Raw genomic sequence first — 23,650 nt, 5'->3', positions numbered from 1 at the left:
GTTCAGAGAGCAGCTGTTTATTGAAAGGTCACCCCGGGGCCGGGTGCCCGGGTTGTTTCCAGGAGATCCCCGGGAGAAGAAGCAGAGCAGACCGGTCTCCCGGAGGGGACGGGGCTGATCCCCCGGGGCAGCCGGGCTGAGCGGGGCTCAGGCCGGGCACGCCTGCTGCTGGCACGAACACGCCGTGTGAGCGGACACCGAGCCCACGACGTCCTCGGATTTCTGGTCCAGCCGAAGCTGCCCGTCCAGGCTGAGAGCGGAGTCTAGAGGAGAAAGGAGAGCGGGGCTGGTTTTCCATCGGGGTACTCCTGTGTTAGTGCGGTGCACTTCGTGCTTTCCACAGAACCCCGGTGACACAGCGTGGTGTGCACAGCCGACCAGACTCACCGGCTGGAACGCAGTGGAAGCCCACGGACACGGAAACAGTCTGGGTTGCTGAGCAGCCTTTCACACAGCGAAGGACTGGCTCCACCGAGAAGCATTTTTCTGCTGCCTTCTCAAATGAAAGTGGCTTCTCACTTTTGACAAGTTTGTGCTGCAGTTTACAAGCTGCAAAACATTGAACCCTCTTAAAGCATGCACAGAGTTTAGATAAATAGCTTTCAGTACTTAATTTGTAGAACTGGCAAACACCAAGACCAATGGATGAACAGTGTGACATAGCTAGATGAAGCTAATCGGGTTGAAGTGAATCAATTTTTTGTCAAAGGCTCAGGCTGTGAGAAAATGAGGCACGTGGAGCACAGTTGCAAGGACAGAGATGGGATCTAGGTGGGACACTGATGTCCAAATCCGAAAAGATCCACATGAAAACCTCAGTCAGCTGACACTCAACTTTACTTGAACTCAGACAGCACTTCATTCTGGGGCAGCAGCATATCCTCCTCTGTACTGTGAGCAGCATCACACCTGCCTTGCCATGGGCAAGTAGCTTAGTCCTTAAGTCTATGATCCAGCCACCCCGGGGAAGCTTGATCTAAGAAAACATTACAGAAAGGCCAAGACATGCCCAGAGGGTTGTGTTCCACACAAAATGTGTAGTGCACCCTAATGTAACCAACACATTCATGTTTTTATGTAGAGCCTGGATGGCAAGAGCAATTAGTCATTCCCAGGCTGAAGTTTTCAGTGTGTTAATCTTCAGCCTGAGGAAATTGAAACAAGTTTTTCCCACCTCAAATGCCCACTAGTTTGATAGTAGGGTGAGATATGATTTTTTAAATCTAAACTAAAAGCCTGGAAATAACAGAATGAAAGTAAAGAATGAAACTATTAAAGATGACATAAAATTACTTTTGTCAACACTCAAACTTCCTCCTTTTCATACTAAGTTATCGACTTAGAGAGTTTTAAGTTGAGCACACAAACTCCAGGTAACTACACAGTGCATAAGATGTTGATATAAAAACCCAACAAAACTAGAATTTGCAGTGAACTACCAAACTCAGGAAAAACGGATTTTGTTTTTCTTCTTTTTGTCTGAGGCCACTAATCACAGAAATAGCAAAAAATGAGATGACTGTGCTACAATTAATATAAACCAACTATTCATGTGATTGATTAGTTAATTAGTTGAAGGCAATTATATTAGTATATGTTGGAATCTTAGTACCTCCAGTACAGGGATCTTCTGAGATGATCCAAGAGTGACCAAAACTCACAGCATCTTTAGCTAAATATCCACTGGGTGTTTGATATTCTCTTTCTATCTCAGCATCATATTTTCCACAAATGCCACATGTTTTTCCAGCCATCCAGAAAGCAACTTGAATCTTTGTGGAAATACAGAAAAGTTGCATGTAAATGCTTTTCTTCTAAAACTAAACCCACTGAAAGTAACTTAAAAATTACCTCAAGTCTATGCCCATCATAGTATATTTTATCTATGCCATAATCTGGGGCTTTTAGTGTCAGTCCTTTCTTTTCACTGCCGATCAGCATGCTTGCAGCTGCAATAGAAAAGAAAAATGTGATCTTTTCTAAAATGAAGTTACTGTTTTAGGATCCACCCTGAACCCTTTGTTAATTTCCTGGGGACATAATGCACACTTTACAGAATCCCAAAAGAGATGGTGGGAAGTAAAAAGACTACTGCTTCCTGCTCTGGGAAAAGCTGAAGCCACTCACAGGGGTGGCTGTGATTGACAGGGACCATCTAAATTCTCATTCTGTGGGTCTCTGGAATCAGCAAAACATCCCACAGGCCTGCATTTTTGGTCTGTGCAAAGATGCACAGGACCAGCATCTCTTTCTTTGCTCATCTTTCTTGCCACCCACAAGAAAAGCTTGCATGGGGGTATGTTAAAATCTCCTAACTCTTTCTCAAATTAGGATGATCTTTATCTTGTGAGGTGTCTACAGGATCATGCCCTCTCCTTCTTCAAAAGATCAGAAAAGATTAAACAAAATCTAAAGATGAGTCTCTTACCAGTATTAGATGTGTATGGAAGATCTTTTGGGGCTTGGACACCATTAATCTTCAACTGGATGAGTCCATTGGAAACGTACATGTCAATCTCGCTTTAAATAAAGTAAATTAGTGTAAACAAATGCTTCTGCTCCTTTGCCCTACTCAGCTTATAATTTCCTGTTCTGGCAGAAGGATGCTCATATCATCCTGGCATGAATCACCTTCTACCCTTTAGGGGGCAGGCTGAGGGTCAGTGTGCCAGCAGGAGGGCTCCCAGTGCACCTTCCCCTGGCTGTACCCATCCCTGAGTGGCTGCTATGGCCAGGGCTCAGGCAAGGAGACACCAGCTACAGGAGCCTTGCTGCAGAACAACCTAATTGCTATTACCTTCACATAAATGGAAGTTGCTTTACATTTCAAAGGAAGATTGGGTTCCCTAGGGCAGTTCTCTGACAGCCTGAACAGGGTGTGTATTGTAGTATTTTCTTCAGAGCAGTATTTGCTCTAACAGAAGAAATATGAAGCTCAAGCACATCAAAAGCACATCCATACAATTGCATGAAACAATCAGGAATGATTCAGTGTTGAGGAATGTCTTTATCTACAAAAGATACAGTCTATAAAACAGGCATCCTTGTGTTCTTCCACAAAACAGGTGCAGGGAATACTGGATTCCCTCTGTTTCTCTAACACTATGGCACAGTTAGGCACACATTTTTCAGAAATAAATAATTACTTGTAATGAAACCTTACGGATCAAAGTCTATTTATGTTCTTTGAAGAACACTCACTACAATGATTTTAGTATTCATAATCCCATACAATCTAGGGGTGATTGCTTCAGGCTGAAACAAAGTGTATTTTAAATGAATTTCAAATAGATTAGAACATTATGTACCAACTGAGAGATGTCCTATGAGAAAGCCTCTAATCTGGGATAAGTAATGCCCTTTTTAGCTATGCCCACTTCTCAACAACCCTGCTGTAATGACTGTGGGTTCTAATTTGTTCTAATTATTAGCTTAGTGTAGAAGGCCAGACTAATGATTACAATAGCTCCTTCTGGATTTATAGTTTATGTGTCTGCCTAATCACTAAGTACTGAAATGAGATGCTTAAGTTCTAACAAATTAATGAAGAATTTGTAGCAGTAAAGTCTTGAGATTACTGTGAACCTAAGATATATTTCAGAAGCACTTTTAAAAGACAAAGTCCCAAATTCCAGTGACACTCCTGGTTATCTTTCCATTGACATCAGTACTTTCTGCATGAGTCAAATGCTAGTGCCAGTCTGCCCTGCCAATTTGATCTTCATTTATAGCATATTCAGCTTGGCATCTATTTTTTATAAAGTTTTTAATTACTTACTGGCTGGCGATTCTGACATTTACTGCTGTAAGGTCAGCAGACTCTTCCAGTCTTTTCACCATCACCAGGAATTTAAGCTCTGGACTACAGTCCTGCACCAAGACATGGTAGCAATTTACAGGCATTGAATAGTTAAATACAACACCGTTGAAGGTTGTGATCTTATTTTGGAAAGCTGTACAATGACCTGAAAAAAAAACCCAGTAAAAAGTAAGCATTTTATAATTTATATGAGACAGCTATTTTATTCTAGTTTTGTAATTAAAGGAAAAAAAAAATCTTCTGATTCTGCATGTTCTGATGTAGAAATGAATTAATTCTGTCAGGTGAAATTTTATATTTGTAGTAATTCAAAAGTAAAACTTTGCCAGTCCCCAGGCAGCAGGACAACACCCCTGGGATTCAGGCACTGTGTGAGATGAATTGTGCTCACAGCTGATGCAACTCTCAGTTGGTGGCATTTGGCTTTTCTAACTTTGTTGCAGTCAAAAGAATTTCAGAAGGGTTGATAACAATTCACATATCATTCCACTAGGGAAAGTTTACTGAAATGCAGATACCTTTATGGAGTCATAACCAGGGTTAGAAATAGAAGTTGGGAAGGAAAAAATATCACACTAACACTTTTCTCTTTTTCACTGTAATGGCATTTTGTTGGAAATCTACCAGTTCTGATTAGAAATTATTTTGTAACAATTGTATTTAATACAGATTAGTTTTGGTGTTTATCTAAGAACTACCATTGAATCATAGAATGGCTTGGGTTAGAAGGAACCTTAAAGATCATTTAATTCCAATCCCCTTGCTATGGACAAAGACACCTTATAAATATGCATGGATATTATCCCACTGATTCCAAGCAAAATGTGACTCCTTATTGCAGGATTACATAAAGCTTTTAATTTTAAAACTTACCCTAAGTAAGTATAATGTGATTAGCTGTTAATACAGAATTAATAAAACAATAATCCCTTCAAACTCCAAGTGCAGGATTTGAAATTAATGAATACACTTTTGGAGCTGTTTTAGCTTCAACATAACAGTGCTAATCAAGCAGAGCATCCCAAATCAGAGGTCACTTAGATGTTCCTCTCACAAATTTTGTATTGTATTTTCTTCACAAACAATTTTTGCAGTGAAGCTGAAATAGATGCATTTGGGAATGGGTGTATCTGAAAGCATTATTTGGCATGGAACTGAATGTTTAATCTTCCTAGTATGTCTTCATTTCTTTACATCTTTGCAGCCTCACAGATTTTCATAGAGTTGCTTTGTTTCTATCTGACATCCAACTGATTTTTAAGTGAATAGATAAGTAAAAAAAAAATTACATCAGAAGTGTAAATTATGTTTACAAAATTTACAGAGTCAACCAATGGCTGTGCAGATAGTTACTTGCTGACCTTTAAGACTTTCAATGAGTGAAAGTGTTGCTTGAGAAAAGACCTTCCAGCCAGAGGATGGCAATGCAGAGATGGCTGTACCCGGGTGTGAAGGGACTGGCAGGGGCAGACTGATGGCTGTGTCGTAAATTGTGAGCTGAAAATCAGGCAGGAAACAAACATCAATGGGAATGGAAATGCAAAGTACAGTATAGAGATAAGGTAGCATTTTCTTCTAATTTCCCAAGAGAACCGTGCTGACTGAAATCTAAATTAGCATCTGGATTTCTGTCAGCAAAAAAGAAATCAAGTCCTCTGCCTACAGCATGAAATAGTTGTAGAGTGTGACACATCTGCAACCTGTGGAACAGCAGTGCTAGAAATGAATTTGGATAGTCACCAGTTTGCAGCTCTTTGGGTAGCTGTATATCATATCTCTCAGGCTGAACAGTTTGCTCACCTGAGATGCATACCCTCTTTCTGCCTATGCATCAGGTGCTGCTGTTTGGCTGTCCCAACAGCCTGGTTTTTATGTCTTTTCCAGAAAACAGGAAAACCTGTCATCTTTCTTAAGATTTTGGGAGGAGTGGGCTTTTTAATAAGTTATTTTTTAACTTGCTGTCAATCATGATGATTATTTTCTAACCTGTTTATTTCATATGCTTGTAAGCATATGAAATAAGCATAGATGAGAAAGGCAAATACCTTGTAAGATATTTTCATACTAAAACCAACTGTATGAACATAATGTCTTCTGAAGGCAGCTTCTTTAGAGTTTTGATTGTTGGGTTTTTTTTTTTAAATCAGCAGGTTAAAATACCCTTACTCATCCATTTCCTAGGTATTGACTGCTTCAGGATAAAAAATTGTGGAAATTGTTACCTCTGGCAACTTAAAGACAACATCACAGGTTCTTGGGGATGTCAATGCCAAAACCAAGGTTGCCTGGTGAGAGGGACTAAGCTGCTGCCTTTGGGAAAACCCAAGCAAATAAGCAGCTCCTGGAAGAAATGAGTAAAACCTGGAAAAAAAAAAAAGAGGAAGTTATTAAAATGAACTGTCTTTGAAAGAAATTATTATTATTATTTGTTCACACTAAAATACCTCCATAAAGTAATATGCATATATGTTAGTATCAGGGCATGTTTTGCATCGGGGTTTGGTGATACATGATGTTGTATATTGAAGGAGAGGCAACAAATTTATTTTTTAATTGGTATAAAAGATCTCAAGAGTCTGGATGGGAGAGTAATATGAGAAGAAAAGTGTGGCAAATTTGTTTTAAACACATTCAGACTTGAAAATAGGCATCAATTACATAAGCCACCAAATACTAATATATTAAAAATGCTAAATTAGTATTTCACTTTAGTATGTCAGTCATGCAGTGGTAACTTTAGGCAAGGATCCTTTGCCCACTAAGACTGTCAACAATGGAGCTGATGGAGGGATCTCTAGGAATGAGTTTCCAAACAAGCTTGGGGCTCAAATAGAGAAATACAGAAAATATTCCTTTATAAAAAGGCATAGGCTCAGAGCAGAAAAAAAAGGTAAGTTCTGTGGCTTTGCTCCAGGATAGTCAATTGGGTGGTTTAATCTCCTCTAATAAGAGCAGATAACAGCTTTGGGTAATTCAATCTAATGCAAAAAGTTACCTTCTTCAGGACACTTTTAATCAAATCACCTGTATGCCTTTAATGTGAAAACTTGTGTTGTAAGTGTATTTAGTTAACTGAGTTGATGTACATGACTGTATTTTAGTAGCACTGCCAAAAAAATAGGCTTCAATGTGGATCTATATGTTATTGCAGGCAAGTGAATGGAGGGATAGCATGAATGAATGCAACAGGTATTTCATTAAAAAGGAGACATGTGAATGGAACCCAGGATGTACAGTTTTCAGTTTTCTTACATTAAATGTCATAAAATATTTGTTATTTAATGTGCACAAGTCTTATGAGAAGTGTTTGTATCACCTGCTTTAGAAGCCAGAAGCAAGTGCCTGCATTAGGAAATTAGGTAAGAGACTGATTTCATCAGAGACCCATGACCAGGCTTCTGCTCTGAGCCTCCATGAATCAGGAACCATGACAAGAGCAATCTCCTAATTCAGGCACTTTAAATTACAAGTCTGCAATAGATTAGGTGAATCCCATCATCCCAAGTGGTTTTCTTGCATACAAAAATGCAGTAATTATGTTTTGAGGGAATGAATACAGAGAAAGCAAACATTTGCAATCTGATTTTATACAATCCTACTGATTGAAGGTATTTTTTCCAGCTTGGAAATTGCAGAACTGAACCTGCAATTACTTGGAGCACTGACATATATTTTTCAAAGACTAAAGTGAAATCTCACCATCTTGCAGTCGTTCGGATTATTGAAGGCACTTTCAGCCACTCCAGCTTCATCTGCATAGCTGGGTAAGCAGCAAATTGCCCTGTTGCAATCTGAGTAGCAATCTGGTAGTCCTGGCAATTTTTACCCCATTTAAGATAACCCTAGTAAAGGGAAATAAATAAATTTTTACATAAAACATAGTAAGATCATTATGTTTCATTTATATTTGGGCCGATTGATATTTTCAACTTACTGATACTTTTCGGTAATTTATTACTGAAGCATCAGCACAGAGTTTCCATCTGCTTGGTCCTGTGATGCTTGAACCAAACATCTGTATTCTCCACCTCTTGGGCTGAGTGTCAGTGTACAGGACAAGCTGCAGTCCTGTTGGCTGCTTGTTTCTGTAGATGGCACGAAGAACTGCAGCCAGTATTGGTGGCTTTCTGTCTCCCAGGAATTCAGGCTTTGGTGAGTAGAGAGGAAATAGAGACCAAAGACACAAAGAAGGCATTAGAATTACCATAGTAAAACCACTGGCATGACCAGTGCAAGTAAGACTATGATGGGAATTTTTTTGTAATTTTTTTGGTAATTTCAATGCCTAATGAACAAAAGAGTGGCAGAGTCAACTCCTAAACTTTTACAGAAAGATACATAAGGAAAATATCCCTGAAACCAGTTTTTAATCCAGCAGGTCAGCACTTCTAAAGTGTTCTGATTTTTATAGTGAATTTTTTAATGAGCAAGACAAATGTCATCATATACGGCAATACATTCCAGTTTCATTTAAAATGTAGCCTGTATTAAATGAATATTATATTACAGTCAGTGATTATCCAATGTGCTCACCTTTATAAAATAAGGAACAGTTCAATTTTTTTCTATATACCTATTATGTTAAATGACTGAAATTTTCCTATCTGTTATAATTATACAAAAACTGGAAATGCAAAGTAAATGTTTGGGTTTCTTGCATATTGAGAAATTCACCTGAGACATGACTCCAGAGAAATCTTCATCACTAGCTGAGGAAGAGGAAGAGCTGATGCTGATGTTCAGGATTTCCCCTCCCGTGTCCTGCAAAAACAAAGAATCACCTTGAAGCAGGTGCCTACCACTGGAAGCTGTTGCAGAATTAGTTTATCATATTTTCACTCCCAGGGAACTAGGATCTAATTGCAGCAAAGACAGCAAGGCTAGTTGTACACACTGCTCCCAGTATATGCAGCAAATGTACCTGTTCATCCGCTGGCTTAAACAAAAGCTGGTAAACAGGTGGGTTTGCCTGTGAAAATAGATAGTATGTAAGACCCAAAAGAAAAAAAAAGAACTAGCTTTTGAAAAATGCATTAAAAATTTCAGTTCTGAGTATGGAAAAAAAAAAGTGCAAAATTAAATTTTTTAAACATTTTTTAGTGAAAAATTCTGAAATGTCAAAATTCTGGTCTGAAATGCTTCAGAGAACCAGGGTTCCTCTTTCTTTGGTCCACAGTCTATGAGCTCAATTTTCTGATGTACAAAAGCAGTCCCTATAAGAAATATAAAGGGTCCAGACAGAGTGAATTACCTGTTGGTTGGAATATTCCCTGTCCCCACTACAGTGCCTGTCCCCAGAGTGGTCCTCTTGGCTGCTGCTGCTGCTGCATGCTGTGCTGCCAGCAGAGCTCCCACTGCTGCTCCTGCTGCCGTGCTCCTTCCCAGACTGCCTTCTTTCATCTTTCCTGTGATGATCTCCAGGCTCTCTGCCATCAGCAGAGGAAGCAGCAGAAGAGGAGGATGAACTGGAAAGGTGGGGTATGCTGGGCTCTGCCCACAGGCCTGTGTCTTCAGTCTTGTACTCTCGGTTAATCCGTTTTGTGCGGCGCCGTGTCTTATTTGCAGCCTCCAAAAACAGTTGAAAGCATTATGAGTTTATAGCTTGTTCTGTTACGTTTCCCTGGCTGTCAGACAGGATGCTCACCACAAGCTTCCAAGGAAATAGAATTCCTCCCAGCCCAGCTCCTTGCTTTCCCATGCCAGTTTTCCACAATGGAAACCCTTGGCTTCATTATAGGAAATATTTCCCTCCCTGATGTTCAAAGACTCTTACCATGAACACCTCTTCAATGCCTAGAATCTTCTTCAGTTTAGCTTGAATGTCCTCATATGGAGCTGCCTCTCCCTCTTCCTTTGACCCTGAGCTTGATACCCCAATTATCTTTGAAGCTGCTTTGGGTCCTGCTTGAACCTCCAGCTGTATTTTGTCAATGTCAGCATCTGTATGGACTAAAGGCAAAAGCATTCCAGGGTTGTGCTGCTTGAGCATTACCTACAGCGATTGTCAGAAAAACTTGTTATTATGATTTTACCTGGCTTTAAAATTATTTTGGCTTCAAATTCTTCATATAATTCGTGCAGATAGGTATTTCTTAAAGAAGCAAAATTTTGTGATTTAAGGCTGAGACAAGTAGAACATCCCAAACTTTCAAATTTTTTACAGAACCTGCGTGCGTAAAATCTTCTTCCTGCATTGTTGTGATGTGTCCCTTCTGGACCTTGCTGGTATCCTTTGGATATCACATTAGGCATGCTGCTTTGCTGCATTAACAAAATAAGCAGATAAAGTCATTTTCCATAAAAAAATAAAATTGTCCCAGCTCTTAAAAGAATTCCTCCAGTTAATGAAGAGAATGATGACAGTCCTGATTAAAGAAGGAAGCAATGCTTAGAATTAGAGATCCAGGCACTGAAAGCAGTGGGGTTTTCTGCAAAATGCTCTGTGGAAGAGGACATCTCTCCTACCCACCCTTTCTCAGGCAGTGCTTCACAAACACACTTCCTGTGAGAACCTGCAGGGCTCTTTGCAGGGGCAGTCCCTCTGCATCCATTTCAGACTTCTAGCCCTCCTGCTGGAAGCCAGTGCAGCCTTCCCACACCAGCCTCAGAAGCTGAAGAGCACATGACAGAATGTGGTCCTGCAATCCACTCAGGGTTATCTCAGGATTCGGGAAGAAAAATCTAAATCCTGCCCAAGAACTGTATTTTTCACATTAGTCTGATTCAGGAAAAAAAAAAAAAAAAAAAGATATATTGTACAAAGTATGTGAATTTCAGACATCTTCCCATGACTGTAAAGAAAGCAGCCCTGCCTGCATGCAGTGAAGAAAGTGAGTGGACTGTGATCATGTCACAAACCCATTGCGTTTTAGGCTTGGTTTGGGAAGTATCAGGCCCCTGTTGAGTTTCACTGTTCCTGTGTTTGTGATCTGGTTGGCCAGCTCCCATGGCAGGGGTGCCCAGCCCTTCTGAGGAGCTCTCTGCTCTCTGCCTGTCTGCAGGACAGGTGGCAAGAGGTTTCATTACCTTCCAGCTACCAGGTTTTGATGATCTTTCTGTTGACTCCTGGTCAGAGATACTTGGTATTTCTCCTTTGGGGAAAATCTGGGATTTCTTTTCAGAATCTACTTCTTCCATGTTCCTTGAAATAGCATAAACTTCACTCCTGTGGAGGTGATAAATGGCACACAAATAACGCCTTCCGATTTCACTCTACCCATGTTTCCTGGTGCAAAAAAGACAGTACTAAGCTTTGTGTGACTGCTGAGGTATGGCAGCCCTTAACAAGTAGTTGTATACTTGTGATTCTATAACAAGGAACTCAAAATCAGTAACACAGAACGAGCAAAATGAAAAAAGCTCTTCTGTACCTTGCAGCTGCAAGCTCAACCTCTTGATGGCAGGGAAGGGTTTCAATCTTCAGATTTTTTTCTTTCATATTTATCCTGGCATCAAATTTCATTGTAGTGTTGGCACTGAACTCTGCATGATATTCAAAACCACTCTGAAAGTACTGTGTATTAATCCCCATCATTGCAATCATATGAAAATATGCTCTGAAAGAGTGGAAATAAAAGCAGGCATAATTATATATTAATATGCAAAAATTTACCTTCGAAATGCAAAAGTACATTTTCATGCTGTTCTTTTTATTATAAGACCCACTACTGATGGATGAAGAGATTTATCACAACAGGATAAGAAAAAACCTAAGATGCCACGTGGTTTGTCTGAAAAATAAAGCTAACATGGACCTTCTGACTGCATTGTCACTGGTATTGTCATTGTCATTGCTTGAGGACAAGCAACTCCAGAATCTCATAGCTTCAGATTCTGCCTATTTTTATAATATTATCACTACTATTATTATTAGCATCATTATTACCATTGTCATTATTAGTACTGTTGCTTTTGCAGATCCAGAAGCATTTCCCTTTGCCCCCTGAAATCCTTCTGGTTTATGCCAGGTGATGATGCCATTCTATGCTGAAATTGTAAATAACTTGATACGTAAGATAACGTATTTTCACATCTTAGTACGTTTAGTCATTGAGCAGGTACAAATGTAAGCATTTCTAGCAATGGCAGAACAGTACAGTATCCTGTGGGATACTATGCACATTGCTGGATTTGCAGCATTGTAAAGCATCAGGGGATTGTGTTACTTTCTTACAATTTTGCTGCTCTAGATTAGCAGATTTGTCCAAAACCTGGGACAAGTAAGATCCTTGTATATCTACACATAGCTATACATATCTATGTCAGGTATAACTGACATATATCTGTGTCACCACATATCTGTGTCAGATATAACTAAAAATATAAATATTAATGCTTGTGTGTGTATGTGAATATGTATGTAATATTTACTTTGGCCTGATGTCAGCATGAATATCCGTCTTGGTTTCCCACAACTGTGAGGGTTTAAAATTGTCAGATACTGGTGGTGATACCTTTACATCCACTGAAAAAGACAGACAGAAATTATATGAACAGAGAAACAATAAATTCTGGGGATAAAATACTTTCAATAAGCATAGTATTTAAGGCAAGGGCAGTGCTTTTACATTTTGAAATAATTTATGTGGTTATTTATTTAAAGGTTGCTAATACCAAACCAGAGCTACACAAATATGTCTCAGGTGAAATATCCTAATTACTTCTCAAACGCTTTGGAGGCAGCTGGTCACTAAGGTTTTGACATTGCTGGGGTATTTTTCAAGATTATAGAAGGATTTAGTTTGAGCAGAGGGATTGGACCCACAGTTACGTGGGGAAGCTGCTCAGTTTGCCTTCCCAAGCTCACCATCCGCCGCAGCCTGGGCCACCACGGCCCCGCACAGCCCGAGCTCCAGCGGCAGGCCAGCGATGGTGGGGACGATGTGCCGCATCTCACCCACCAGCACTGGCAGGGTCCATTGCCCTGAAATGCCTCTCTGGACCTCCTCCACCACTTTTTTCACCACTGGCTGCCAGTCTGATGATCCAGTTAGACTCTGGAAACAGAGAAATAGGTTAGGTAAGAGGAGACATGGAAGGGAAATTATTCAGAATTGCAGACAAAAAGTCAGCAGCCTTGTCAGTACCATCATCATCTGTTGAATGGCATCTTTGTCAATGTCAACAAAGGCAATCTCTTGACCCAATACTTTGATGTAAGCAGACACCAGGGGGTCTTCAGGTGGCAGTTCTTTCCATCCCAGAAGCTGTGGTGGAGAGGAGATGGGGAGATGGGGAGACAGGGAAGAAGCAGAAAATATCACTTAAAGTGGAGCAATGTATTAACAAAGAGTAGATCCCATCTGAAGGATGAGAACTGTGGCTCCTTAGCCAAAAAACCCAATGGACATATTACAGGTCTGAACCAATGTGGCCTTTCTTAATTGCATAGCTGATTTCAGAAAGAGTTTCCCCATGTAAGGATGAGGTAAGTGCAAGGTAATTTCTGCTGCTGTAAGTAGTAGGTGACACCCAAGGAGTCATGAAGGAAAGACCTTATTCAATTATCATTTTAAAAGAGAAGAACAACCACTTAGTGTGTTCTAACATACACTTTAAAACATTTTGGCTCCCAGCAGCAGCCTCATCTTTTGTACTATACAATAAGAGCTAGCACATGTTGAGTGAAAAGGTGGCACCTGTTGAGAGAGTAAGTACAATGTAAGTACAGCTTTCCATGACTGAACGGGATGACGGAGACTCCTTTCTTCCAGAAACATCAAAGGCATGGCTCAGTGGGTGGGTGATGCAACCCTGGTGCTGTGAGGAGCTGTCTGATGCAGACAGGTCAGAAAGGTGCCCAGACATACCGATTTACCCAGCTCCTTCAGGGTCTTGTACGTGTCATACTCAGCGAAGGGAATGTTCTGCTTCCTTATCAGCTTGGTGAGGCCTTGTGACCGGAAACCCACCTGTAGGAAAGAGTCAGGCAGCACAGCCCAAGTACAAGAGAGAGCTTGTGCCTGGGATTAACTCACTGAGGCCACATGAAATACTTGTTTCATGAAGCCATTGCATTATAAGGACATGTGTACCTGGTAGATGGCTGCAGGCTATGGCTGCAGATGCTGAGGACATGCTGAGCCAGCCAGCCTTCAATTAGTCAGCAGGGATAATTTTAGGGTAGGGCAGAGCTCAGCCCAGGCTGCAAAGCTTGCTCAAGAGTTGTGTGAATTCCTGCATGCTGTTACATGGAGCTTTGTGCTGCCCTGGCTGTACTGCTGGCTGAAATTTAATTTCCCTGTACTTATGCAAAGTACCCTGGATCCCACGTGACTTTAGGTGGGCAGATGGATGTTCTGCTGTGTAAGCTTTCCTCCTCTCCTAGACTTACATGCCTATACTGGATGTGTTCATTGATGAATGTATGTGTCAAGAAGCCCAAATAAAAGAAGTAAAATCATAATCATTATCTAAATTTTCCCTTCCACGTCCGCCCTCACAGCCAGAAATGGAGTTAAACACTACATCACAGTCCAAAAGCTGGCTGCCTTAATGCAATACTTACCTCGATAATATCCATTGCAGTGTTTGCATAATAGCCTCTTACTTTTGTGATTATGTCAGATGGAAACATGGTGCTGGGACTGTTCATTAGATAGACCCTCCAAATGGCACCAGCCTGATACTGGACTGTCACAGGAATAAAAAAGCAGCAGGAATTAGGGTCTCCAAGGTGTCTGGTGCACATAAACCACCTCAGCTTATGTGCTGAGGGGTCAAGATCACAAGGGGTTCTGTCAGGGTTTAGTCCCATAGGTCCTCAAGCTTGCAGCCTCAAGAGGAGGACTTTATTCTAGGCCAAAGTCAACACAACCCCAGGGACTGAAGAAGGAGGCCTAGGTCCATGTGCAAGACCACTTTCCCCAGCAGATACCAGAGATTTGGATTTGGAAGAGTCTCAGGAAATTTTGCATGTTAGGAAGTTCTTCTGCTTTTTCTATTTCAAGAGTGCACTAAATTCACAGCTCTTTATTGGATTTTGGATGAAAATCACAGAACACAATAGAGGCATTTGGCTACCTAAGCTGAGGAAGTGCACAGGGCAGCTCTACTCACAGGAATAGTCGCTGATCTGAATGACCTTGCTGTAGCGATAGCTCAGCCTGTCAAGTCTGGGGCCCAGGAGTTTAATGGCAATGTTGCAAGCAGCAGATCTGAGTAATAGAATTAAAATCATGTGAAGACAGTCAACTGTGACCAAATTCTTAGAAAACTGCACGGAAAAAAAATCTCAGTTTTCTACTAAAAATATACTTCTTCCTCTACTTACAGCTTATGGAGCTGTGGGATCCTGCCTGCTGCCAAAGTCTTCATGTGTGAATATGCAAAACTGGCTACTTGCAGGCTGGGCTCTGTCAGCAGTGAGGTGGCCAGAGCTGTTACTGTTGGAAGAGCAGGCTTGGTTTCGAAGAGAACGACACAAGCCACCATTCGGACGTTGGGGGCAAGCGTGCTGTCCATAAACACCTGGAGGGTGAGCTCCCTTACCTGCAGGAGGGAGAGAGAACCTCTGAGAGGCTCATAACTTCCTGGTGAGCAGTGCTTCCAGAGCAGTGCACATGTGCTCTGCAGTGGATGAAGAACAGAACCCTAAACCAGAGATGTGGCCATGGGAGCTGTCACTGAAAATGAAGATATTGCTGGGTGCACAGTGAGCCGGGCTGGGAGAAACAGCCATTAGGCTGAGCATTACAGGGACTACAGCACTCTTTCCCAGGATATCAGCAAGGATGGGATGATGTCAGGAGTTTGCAGCATGGGCAAGAGGAAGACCAGCAACTGAGTAGCCTATGCAGAGCTGCTAACATTTCCTGATGGCTTTGTTATTCCTGAATCACTAAGCAAACCCAATCCATAACCTTTAAGACATTTGTTTAAATAATAATTGCAGTTACTTTTGCAGGGTCTTTTCTTGCAATTTTCCTTAAAGCCAACACAGCATCAACATGAATTCTGTTTGGTAATGAAGCTGCAGCTGCAGAAAACGTTGGCAAAAACTTCAGGATGCGTTTGATACTGGCTGGCTCTCCTGCATTGCCCATGGCTTTCAGGGCCAAGGACATGTCTTTGGCATCACCTTTGCTGGTGGCTTCAGAAGCAAGGTCGTGGAGTGGCTGAAAGGAAGCAGACACTGTTAATCTCACCAGGTAATGATAAATGATCTTGTAGTAGTGCATAAAAATGTGCACTGCCATAGCAAGCAAAACAATTACTGCTGCAAATCCCAGAACTGAGCTCTTCAGACTTTTCTCCCATCATTATCAGGATGCCAAACATGGACCATACAAATAAACTTGGTTTTCTCCTTGCACAGTGTTGTAGTTGATTTTGAATTGTGCCTGAGCCTGAGTGTAGGAGACAATCCCAGGTGGGTGCCTGCACCAAAGAGTCTGTTGCAAGTCCAAAGGCAGTGCTGAGCTGATGCCACCCCTGCCAAATTGCACTTGCATTTTTCACTTCCTACAATAATTTCAAGTGTACTTGAACAGTTCTGCAGTTCTGAGAAGCGGAATTACCATTCTGGTGGCCTGGCTTTATTTCACTTTATTTTGGAAGATTTAAACACATGTCAAACACAGCAAGGCTTTCTCAGTGCTGTGGTCCTGCTGAGCAAGGAGCTGGGGCTGCACAGTCCAAGAACAATGTCCTGAATTTTTCTGCAATTGTGTAGCAGGTCTTCTTTGGAAGCCCTAACCTATGACATACCTAGAGCTTTGCTTATATTCACACTTTACTGTCTTTTTAAGTACACTCTACTTCATGTCAAAGTAGAATCATAGAATCATAATTATTTTGCTTTAATCTGAGTTTTGTCAGAACTTAACTCAGTTTCAGGCTGGTTACAGGATCCATTATCCCAATGGGCTTCTAGTATTACATTTGAAATTCTGAACTCTTCCAGCCTGATCTTTCAAAGGCATCAGCTCAGTGTTTCATTCTGTCTTTGCATCGCTGAGTGGGGCATGCAAATAGTGTTACCTAATTGCCAGCATTGTGAGAGCTAAATTAAAGGTACTTTTAAAATTTTTTCACCTTTTATGAGTAAGAAATGAGAGTTGCATACCTGAAGAAGTTCATTTGGACACAGTAAAGCGTGAGCACAGTATTTATTCACCATGCTACCATATCCTAGGTAAACAATCATCCTATGCATCAGTACCTTCTGGATTTCGGGGCAGGTCAGAAAACTCTGCAGAAGGGAGAAGTATCATTTTTTACTGTTTCTAGTAATTAGAGCTGTATTTATCAATAAATGCATGTGAGAAATATATAAAATTGATTTGTGCTGTTTCTAAATAATTTCAGGAATTAAATAAAATACTAGACATTCAGCTACAAGAAAATTAAGTAGATTTGCCCCAGTTATGCTGTATGCTCTTTAGATACTGATTACATATTATTTTCTTGAGTTTGTCTTTTTTCTTTTTAACTTCTGATTTGGCAAAAAGAATCAACAGCAGGTTTTTTATAGTTTGTGGGGTTTAATACAAAATATAATTACCAACTTTTGGCAACAAGTGTTTGGGAATATTTTCTGAAACATTTTCCATTTTTGTTAATACATTGCATTTTACAAGTTTAGATGGAAATATGTTGTATCTTTCGCTTATAATCCTATGAATTCACCTTTAAAAAGGAGTGAGAGGGAAAACAAAAGGACGAATGATCTGTACTCACTGAGGCAATTTCCAGGGTCTTTTTGTTTGGTGTAACAAAATGGAAGGCGAGAGGGAGAGTCACTGCTGCTTCCCAGATGTTCAGCTTCTTGTCATGGATTTTTTGCTTCAGGAATCTGAATGTGTCAGTAGCTCCAGCAGCACAGATGGCACTCAGGAACCAGGGCCTGCCAGGAAAAGGAGCACTCATCATCCTCACTGCCCAGCGTGCCTCTGGTCAGGATCCCTGGCTGAAGGCACAGTTACCTGTAAGGGAGTTCATTGACAAACTGCAGCCACAAAGACTCAATTTGATCAAGGGTTGCAACACGAAAAAGCTGGATCATTTGTAAGAACTTGGCTGAAGCTTCTTTGGTGGCTCCTTTCTCGTTATTCTGAACTAATTGCCGCAGCGTCTCTGTTAACTGGGGGAAAAACAGACAGCTGGAAGGATCCACGTCTAAAGTAATTATGTGATGACCTGTTAACCTTATAAATAGTGAAACTGGGTGAAAGGAAGCCTCTAATACCTGTAAATCTGGATTTTTTATCCTTAATAGAGGAATTGGCATCTGGAGTAGCTCTCCTGAGAAATGGTAACGAAGACTCCCCTGTTTTTGCAGCTGCACCGTTGGTTCACTGAGAGGAGGCCTTTTAGTGCCGACCAAGGACAGCTCTTGTCTTCAAGGGAAAGAGGGAAATGCATCAGTAGACAGTAAGCACACTGTGCATGGAGGGCTTGCACAGCATTGGAGCAGATTGAGGGCTACCCAGCAGGACTTCAAAAGGAGGGCACTTCTCTGTTCATCCATGGCTCAGGATTATCTGGAAAAGCCATATGACTGCAAAAGCCTTCATGAGAGCTTGCTAAGGTCTCTGAAAGGTTGGACAGATGTTTCGGGTGGCCTAAACAGTAGAGCACAGGCCAGCTGAAACACCCTGGGCAACCTGGGCTGGGCATTCCAGGAGCTGTACGGTGTTTTGGCCCTCGGCAGCCACAGGCCAGATGCTTTTGTTATCTCACAAATCAACAGTAAACATATAACCAGTTTTAAGCATCTCCTCCTGGCTGCAATAATGCAAGGACACGCCCAGTGCCTACCTTGCCTCCACAACTGCTGCCCCGTTGGGTTCATTGAAAGGAGAGATCTGGTACACCTGGTCCGACATAGCGGACGTCAAGGATGCCCCACTGTCATCATATCTGATCTTGTAGGTGAATGTCACCGTGCCCTTAATGTTTCTGGCTTTCTAGAAGTGCAAAGAGAGCACTCAGAAACAAGAACGGGCTGGTCAGCCCAGAGGAGCCAAAGCCCCACGAGCAGCAGTGCAAGCAGGGCAGTGGTGGCTCCTGCCCTCATACCAGGGCACAGGTGGGGCAGGGCCGCACGTAGGCCATTCCCAGGTTCCTCACTGCTTTGTCCTGGCAGTCTGTCAGGTCCTTGCTTTTGGAAACTGTGGCACGTTTATTCGTGCTGTCGTCCTGGATAACGTATCTGGTTTGGCAGATGCCTTCAATCCCAGCCTGCAAGTATGGGTTAAACACAGTGAATGCTCACTTGAAACAGCAATAAAAAGGTCAAAGAAAATGGTCTAGGAAGTATAACTTACTCTTTAATTTGAAATGAGACAAAAAGCAAAATCAGAATAGAACAACAAACCTCCTGTAGCTCATAGACATTTTGTGTCTTTTTGATGGTTATCTGCAGCATGTTCAGAACCCCTCTCGCTAGGTTAGTGCACAGAACAGGACAGTCCACAGGGGCAAAAATACTCCCAACCCTTCCTTCAGTGTATTCAAACTTAAAGGGCTGGCTGAGACAGGCAGCAATGGTTTCTGAGAGCCTCGAAGATGGAGTGAAGGAGTCAGTGGGCCAGAAGCCATTGTGTTCCTCCAGCTTTGGTGATCGAATCTGTGAGCAAAAATAGGAAAACAATCATACTGTTCACCATCAGATTGAAATAGTGCTATAATACAGAAACTGGACACTCCTCTTCCATGGCAAGACAAAAGTCACTTGTCTAACATTGCAGGAAACAATTTCCAATTTGGACTCCTGTGCTCAGCCTAGGGAGCATCCTTGAAAATGCAAACTTCCATGAAGGATTTCTGCCAGAAAAATAAGATTATGTGAGCAGAATTCAAAAGTTCAGCAAGTCTGATTAAGTTTGCAGGCCGAGTGAAACACCAGCTACTGACAATCAGTACAGGCAGGATACTCACTCCTTTCCCACAGATGACAAGTGAGATGTCCCTTCAGTCCGCAAGGCAGCCAAGCCACTATTGCCCAAGCTGCCTGCCTGAGCACACAGGGACTGTTCTGGCTGCTGCTCCAGGTCCAGCACGTCCCCAAGCACCAAGGGCACGGCACAGCTGATGGGGGAGCAGAGGTGACTGCAGGAGCTCACACCTTTGGAAGTGGCTGACACCCCTGTGAGCTCCTCTGGCTGTAAAGCCTGTGCACAAGTCCTTGACTGCTACCTAGTGGGAAGTGTGTGCCTGCAAGCACAGACCCATCCAGTCCCTCACACACACACACCTCCCACCCTTGTGCATTAAAGTACATGTTCCTGCAGAGGGAAAAGGTGTGGGCTCAGTGCTCTGTTTTATTTTAGGCATTTATAATCGATGCTGCAAGGGTGGCTTGTCTCTTGTCACATTTTCTCAAATTAAATCCTACTCAAGGCTCTTGTCTCAACTCCAGTGAGGTTACACAGAGCCTGCAATTGCAGCCCTGAGTAAAGTTTGACAATAGGTATTCCTTCACACTGTTTCACTAATATATGTGCAGGATTACAGACTGAGAAAACTCCTAGGTGAGTGCTAAGAGCAGCTCCTACAGCTTTTTCTCCATGTGCTGTCTTCTCAGTCCCTAGTCTGTGGCCTTTTGTGCCATGCCAGTATTTTAAACTGTTTGCTTTAATCCTTTTGATGAATAACAATGCTTCTAGATCTGATATTATGATAAACACAGGCATTACCATTAGAATTCTTCACATTTGAATTAATGCCTATGTGAAGAATATCAAAAGGGGGATAATGGAGACAGTTGGGTCTTTCTCATGTGATATCTGAATTCCTGTGCTGAGTTTTTTTAGGCAATGGACCAGGTTAAAAAACATGGACATTTCATTCTAGAATGCTCATGTTCATACCCAAGCTTAGTGCTGCCTTAGTAAAATTATTCTTTAAAGCAGCTGCCAGCCATATTTTGTATGGAGGTGAACCTAAGGTAGCTTTAGTCAGGGGGCTCAGACACTGATGGCAGCTGAGTGGAGCAGCTCCAGCTTCTTCCTGCAGAGGAGCAGGCTGTGAGCAAGCCTGTGGTGCTCTCTGTAGGTCCCTGCCAGTAACCAAAGCATTCTGGATGCAGCTGCAGACCCTTCAGCAGTGCCCCCAGCTCTCCCCATCATAACCTGGTGTGCAGGGTGCAGAGCTCAGTGCCCATGTCCACACCTCTGTCCCTGCTGGGGAACCATCACTCCTGAGGGAAACTGCTGGGGCTTGGATGGCCATCTCAGCACTGGGTAGGGCCCATGGCTTTTGTGAGAGCTCTACATCTTTTTGTCACTTATTCTGCCAGCCTGGAGGTATGAAGGAAGCCTCTTTAGCTGCATGATCCCAGTGGGTGGGAGGGCTCCTGTGGCCATGGTGATTTACCTGCAGAAGGTGCTCACTGAGGGACACACGGCTGATCTCCACCTTGCTGGCCAGCCTCAGCCCTGCTGTGGCCAGGCTCCTGTCAGGGAGCCCATGCATAATGATGCTCTCATAGCTGTACAAGTAGGTCTTGCCCATGTGAAAAACAGGCTCTGTTAGGGAAAAAATATAACAGAAACACTTCCATGACTGTTGTGATGTTACTTGAACCAGCCCAGCAAAGAAAGGTGAAGCTGCCACTGCCACAAAACAGGTGCAAGCAGTGAGCAAGGCAAGGCTGTAAGGGAAGGCAGCAAGGGAGCTGCTGCCTGCAGGGGAGCCACTTACCAAGGTCCTGCTTCTGGCCCTCTGTGAGGAAGGAAAGAGAAGTGTTAATGAAAAAACCCATTTCTGTAGATCCTTTAATGTATTATTCATTAAGCCAGCGTGCTAATGGTTGGCAAACCACCATTAATGGGGCTCACCCCACACCCCAGGACACCAAGCCCATGCCAGCCCTGCTCACTAGCTGCTCCTTGCTTGGCTTTTCTCTGCTGCTGACCTTAGCACAGAAATCTAACAGTTCACAGCTGAAGCTACTAAAGGGCTTCAGCAAATGAAGTTGTAAATATCCCTGAAAAGCCCCAAGGAGATGCAATTTGCTCAGGATCACAGTGGCTGTCACAGCTCAGCAGTGATGGCAAAACTTCTACTTACCCACGAGGGCGAGCACCAGGGCCAGGATGAGTCCCTTCATGCTAAAAGTGACTGAAGTACACAGGGGAAAGCCTGTGGCTTTTATAGAAGAATTATTAACAGGCACAGTGAATTTTGTTGAATTATCAACTTCTTATCAACCACCCAACAAACCCTTTGAGGGAGAGGGGGTTGGGGTCAGGACAATGGATATTTTTGCTGAACCAAAACCATCACAAGTTCTCTTGTTCTCACTTCACCAACTGAATGTCTTGAAAGTAGCTTTAGAAACAACTACTTAAAAGTATTAAAACATAGTTAAAGCCAAAATTTATTGTTATGCAAGCAAAACTACTAATTATCCTTACTCCCTGAGAGCACCTGGTGCTATTGCAGTCTGTGCTGACTCTGTCTGGGTTGTCCTGACCTGACCATAAGATACACAGCTTATCTAAGTGATAGTGCCCCAGCAGGATTGTGCAAAACCCCGGGCAGCTCTTCTGTGACACCGTGCCCACCGCTGCCCTGCTGTGAGTGGGACAGGCTGTCAGCACAGAGCTGCTCTCTGGGGACAGGGACTTCACCCAGTGACACAAACCTCCTGTCATTGTCACGAGGGCCATGGCTAAATGCTGCTGACGTGCACGCTTCCCTCACCCACCAGCCCCTTCCACTGGTGTGTTTAGCCACAGAGAGGTGCTGGTGGGGGTTGCCTGGCAAGGGGGACAGGGTGAGGCTGACAGGTGTTACAGATCAAACCTCTTGCTTTAACAAAGGTGGACAACGTGCAGGCCACCCCAACTCTTCACATCCCACAACAAGGGAACATCTTCACCCCATGGTGGAGCCCCCTTCTCTCATCAGCACACATTTTCCCTGTCCCTTTGTAGCCAAACCCACAGATCTCTCTGGCTCCTCTGGGCTCCAGGTTTGGCTTTGTTCCCAAGCCCACCAGTGCCCTGCAGTCAGGTCATGTAGGGCTCCATTAGGAATCAGCACAGGGAGGGCTAAGGCAGCCCAGGGCTGGGGGGCTCACCTTGGCACTGTGTGGCCACTGCTTCCCCACCAACCTTCTCCTCTGTGGGTGGGAACAAAGCTGCTGCTGCTGCCCAGCTCACTGTGGGAAGGGCTGGATCCATTTTCTCATCCACAGACCAGCGGCTCCTATCCAAGACAGCTTAGTTTTTGTAATGTTCTTTAGCTGATGGGGTTTTATAATTAGCCTTTGGGATATAATTTATAATGTCTGACAAACAGTGGATTTTCTTCCTAGATCAAAGACCATCTGTAGGGAAAAAAAAAAAAAAATTCAAGCATGACAAATCCCTCACCGTGTTTTTACTGACTCTGTATTCAGGTCCTGATTTTTTTAACCCCTTCCCTTGTAAAACTGGCAGCACATGATAGAAAGCCAAGGTATTTACTGGAGAGTTTTGTCATGTCTTTGGAGATTTGGTAAATGTACTTAAGAATTTGAGTATACAGCTACTGGCCACTGGTACTCAAGGCTCAAAAGCTATTATGGCATAGCCATAGCAGCTGCACAGGTTTGGGTTTAAAAAAAATAAAAATCCTGCAGGCAGCAAGGACTTGAGGTCAGTGGAAGTACAAGTAGAAAGCTGCTGTGATAGAGATATTAAATGCAACAACGCTTGTATTCTCAAAATTATAACACTATATCACTGAAACATCACACTATAACAGTGACTTCTCAAAATAAAGATCAAACAACATTCCTCAAAATAAGGGTCCTCACTGGCAGCTGTACAGGCTACACCCAGCTGCAAGGGCAGGGTGTCCTCAAAATCACCAGCACTGCAGAATCTTGTCCCCATC

General features: G+C 42.6%; 1 protein-coding gene across 1 annotated transcript; it reads right to left on the bottom strand.

Annotated features, from left to right (window-relative positions):
• Positions 1–3: 3 nt before the first annotated feature.
• LOC129123871 (vitellogenin-2-like) lies at positions 4–22,061 on the bottom strand. Its single transcript, XM_077182300.1, has 34 exons — positions 21,467–22,061; positions 21,140–21,291; positions 19,140–19,391; positions 18,842–19,003; positions 18,581–18,729; positions 18,009–18,159; positions 17,746–17,903; positions 17,501–17,666; positions 16,887–17,012; positions 15,718–15,936; positions 15,093–15,310; positions 14,879–14,976; positions 14,328–14,452; positions 13,630–13,731; positions 12,907–13,026; positions 12,627–12,816; positions 12,191–12,284; positions 11,191–11,376; positions 10,847–10,985; positions 9,853–10,081; positions 9,594–9,769; positions 9,072–9,386; positions 8,742–8,789; positions 8,495–8,581; positions 7,755–7,967; positions 7,520–7,662; positions 6,043–6,181; positions 5,182–5,317; positions 3,779–3,965; positions 2,429–2,520; positions 1,852–1,949; positions 1,613–1,772; positions 388–549; positions 4–263 (listed from the first exon to the last, which is right to left on the bottom strand). The coding sequence occupies exons 1-34, from the start codon at positions 21,525–21,527 to the stop codon at positions 148–150; spliced, it is 5,169 nt and encodes a 1,722-aa protein (XP_077038415.1). The 5' UTR covers positions 21,528–22,061; the 3' UTR covers positions 4–147.
• Positions 22,062–23,650: the final 1,589 nt, after the last annotated feature.

This window comes from Agelaius phoeniceus, chromosome 8 (genome assembly GCF_051311805.1).
Source record: "Agelaius phoeniceus isolate bAgePho1 chromosome 8, bAgePho1.hap1, whole genome shotgun sequence".
In the NCBI taxonomy this organism is placed as follows: domain Eukaryota; kingdom Metazoa; phylum Chordata; class Aves; order Passeriformes; family Icteridae; genus Agelaius; species Agelaius phoeniceus.
This window is presented reverse-complemented; position numbering and strand designations above follow the sequence as displayed.